This window comes from Triticum urartu, chromosome 6A, assembly GCF_056163025.1.
Source record: "Triticum urartu cultivar PI428250 chromosome 6A, HENAU_Tu73, whole genome shotgun sequence".
Taxonomy (NCBI): Eukaryota; Viridiplantae; Streptophyta; class Magnoliopsida; order Poales; family Poaceae; genus Triticum; species Triticum urartu.
In genome coordinates, this window is record NC_141878.1 from 389,644,555 (window position 1) to 389,647,947 (window position 3,393).

A 3,393-nucleotide genomic window follows, 5' to 3' on the forward strand; every position below is an offset into this window, starting at 1 on the left:
TAGTTTGTTCATTGCTTGTCATGCTGGATGAATTGGAAAAAAATCTGTTGTGCTAAGTATCAATTTGTTTGTATTGTGATAGATGGATGAATTGGCAAGAAAACGAAGGCAATTAATTGTGAGAGGAGCCGGTCTAGTGGCTGGATTGTATGCATACAAGATGATCATGTTTAGAAGAGCTAGGCAACAAACCACGAGGATAACCGTGGGCAGCATGGTCGATCGTGCCATATCTAGAGAGTCCAATTTGAGATATATTTATCACTCTAGTGACATAAATTGTTCAAATCAATTAAGAATGAGAAAAGCTCCTTTTTTCCGTTTGTGTGCTATATTTAGAGAGAGAAATCTGTTGTTGGATAGCATCCATACTTCTATCGAGGAACACGTAGCCATGTTTCTTCTAGTAGTTGGCCATAACCAAAGGTATAGGACACTTCAACCGATCTTTAGAAGATCTACCGAAGTCATTAGTAGGTATTTTAAGGCAATGCTTTATGCTATTGGGGAGTTGAGAGATGAGATGATTCGGCCTCCCTCCAAACATTGTCATCATAAAATACAAGAAAGCACTCGCTTCAATCCATATTTCAAGGTAATTATTTTTGCAAACAAATACAAACAATCAATGTGACTTATGAATAACAATCATTTGCCTTTTTTAATTAGGATTGTGTTGGAGCAATTGATGGGACTCATGTACTTGCTAGAGTCCCAAAAAGTATCTCAGCTGCCTTTAGGGGTAGAAAGGTGGGGACTACCCAAAATTTCATGGCTGCGGTAGACTTTGATCTAAAGTTTACCTATGTACTTGCGGGTTGGGAGGGATCAGCTCATGATGCCCTTATACTTGCAAATGCATTGGAGAGGGAAGATGGGTTGAAAGTTCCTACAGGTAATAAATTAGGGCCTACTACCTAAATATATTAATATTTCTACCCATAGCTAATAGTTGCTATTTCATAGGAAAATTCTTCCTTGTTGATGCGGGGTATGCTGTGAGGCCGGGTTTTCTTCCACCATATCGTGGCACGAGGTACCACTTGAAAGAGTATGGACGAGGGAACCATCCTCAAAATGCTAAAGAGTTGTTCAACTTAAGACACTCTTCTTTGAGGACAACGGTTGAAAGGGGTTTTGCCGCATACAAAAACCGTTGGAAGTTTGTCTACAATAAGCCGTTCCATGGTTACAAGACCCAAGTAAAAGTAGTGCTAGCTTGTGCAATTCTTCACAATTGGGTACTTCAATATGGTGAGGATGAGTATTTCCCACCTGAGGAGACATGGGATCTGGAACCCAATGATGAAGATCATAATGATATTGTCCATGACAATATTTCTTGGGCTCATAAGAGAGATGAATTTGCAAATCATATGTGGGCGAATAGAGGGCTAGCAAACATTTGATGTATCATGTGTCTTGGTGTTGTAAAACTATTGATGTACTGTTTATGTGCTGAAACATGATTTTGATGGGCTGAAGTATGCTTATTTATGTGCTGAAATGTGTTTTTGTGTGCTGGAATTCATTTTTATGAGCTGAAATATGATTGTAAGCTTCTGAAATATGCTTTTTATGTGCTGAAACGTGTTTTTGTGTGCTGGACTTCATGTTTTTGAGCTGAAATATTAACTTCTGGATTGTCTATGTTGTAGATGGATGATGAGGTGCAGGAGGTTTCAAGTGTTGGTGCTCTTCCCAAGAAGGCCCCCAAGGTCATGAATTGGACTCCTCCTATGTTGGCGTTGATGTTGAAAGGCCTTTCAGAGGTGGCGGCAAGAGGTGCCAAGACTGACAAAGGATTCAAAGAGGTTGAAAAATTGAGAGTTGCAAAGCGTATATCTTCTTTCGTTGGTTATGACGTGTCTATTACGCAAGTGCACAATCATATTCACAAGTGGAGGAATAGGTGGACAAGGCTTGTCTATTTGAAGGCTTTAAGTGGGGCACTTTGGGATGATGACAAGAAGATGGTAGTGCTAGAAGAACAACACTATTTGGGCCACACTCAGGTATGCATGTCCATGTACCAGCCTTTTTTGAATGCTGAAATGAGTTATCTTAGTGCTCAAAGAGTGTTAAAATGATATAGTTTTGCCAAAAATAATGATGTTTCATAGCTGAAATGATGTCTCAGTTAATTATTTTTGTTCAAATGGTGTTGCAGGATCATCCAGCAGATGCTGAATTGCTCAATTCTCCACTCGAGAACTACGACTATATGGAACTTTGCTTTGCTAATAAGCATGCCACTGGGAAATATGCAATGGGCCCCGGTGTGCCCCTAGGAACGCCTATTGTTGTGGAAGACAAGGATAAACCGAATGTCATGGAGGGGGGAGGAACAACAGATGAGGTATTGCAACATCTTCCTGGATCTAACTTTGTACTTCCTACTGCTAGTGCCACTCAGGACCCTTCTCCTACTTCAAATAAGAAGAGAAAGAGGGCATCTGGCTTGACAGAGGAGGACTCAATCCAGTGTAGCAACATGACTGATGCTATGCGTGAGATTGCAAGTGCTATCAACAACACTTGCCATGCTGAAACACACCCTGACTTGTACAAGGCTGTCATGGACCTTCTTGTGTTTGATCAAGATGAGCGCTTGGCTGTTTTAGATTATCTCACAGAACATAAGGCAAAAGGCCTTAACTTTGTGAAGATGGATGATGAAGTTCGAAAATCATCGTTCAAGCCAATCTTGAAAGCCAATCCCGGTCTTCTTTGAGTTGTTGTTAGTTGGTGCTTGATGAGACTATCCCTTCTGTAATGCCTATTATAAGGTGGACTTCAAATGAGACTATGTAATATGAATCTAGTGATGCACTGGTATGAATTATGGTTATTATTCTGATGTAATATGAATCTAGTGATGCACTGCTTCAAATCAAGGTTATCATGTGTTATGTTAATTGTTGATTATTTTATTTATATTATCATTGTTCAAATTATGTTGGCATGGTAACATTTTATTGCTCTAATTGTTCCATGGTTGTCGAAATGTTGTTTCAATATTTGTCTTGGCGGCAAAAAAATCATTCATGCAACATACCTCAGATACAGGCTACCAAACACAGTCTCTGTGCAACATGTCTCGTCTGATGCAGCCTACCAAACACAGTCTCAGCTCAGCATGCATCAGTACATACATTGCTACCAAACAACTGCAGTTGCATGTACTGAGCATGTCTAGACTAAGCATGTCTCAAATGGGAACAACTATGCTAGGGTGGGAACAGCTACCAAACACACCCTAAAGTGCTCATGGATGGGGGAAGTAGTATTAATATTTTGTATTATGATACATTCCGCCGTATGGGGTTGACAGATAAGGATCTTAAACCGTCAAATACGGTCTTTCATGGTGAGGTGCCTGGTAAGTCTGCA

The 3,393-nt window shown here is 40.1% G+C and overlaps 1 protein-coding gene across 2 annotated transcripts; it reads left to right on the forward strand.

Annotated features, from left to right (window-relative positions):
• Positions 1 to 1,658: 1,658 nt before the first annotated feature.
• LOC147965353 (uncharacterized) lies at positions 1,659 to 2,734 on the forward strand. 2 transcript variants are annotated; one of them, XM_087526770.1, is made up of 2 exons: positions 1,659 to 2,015; positions 2,141 to 2,734. In XM_087526770.1, exons 1-2 carry the CDS (start codon positions 1,659 to 1,661, stop codon positions 2,732 to 2,734), a joined length of 951 nt encoding a protein of 316 aa, XP_087382896.1. The 2 variants fall into 2 exon arrangements, with proteins under 2 accessions (XP_087382896.1, XP_087382897.1); XM_087526771.1 differs by having other exon boundaries at positions 2,171 to 2,734.
• The last annotated feature ends 659 nt before the right edge of the window (positions 2,735 to 3,393 follow it).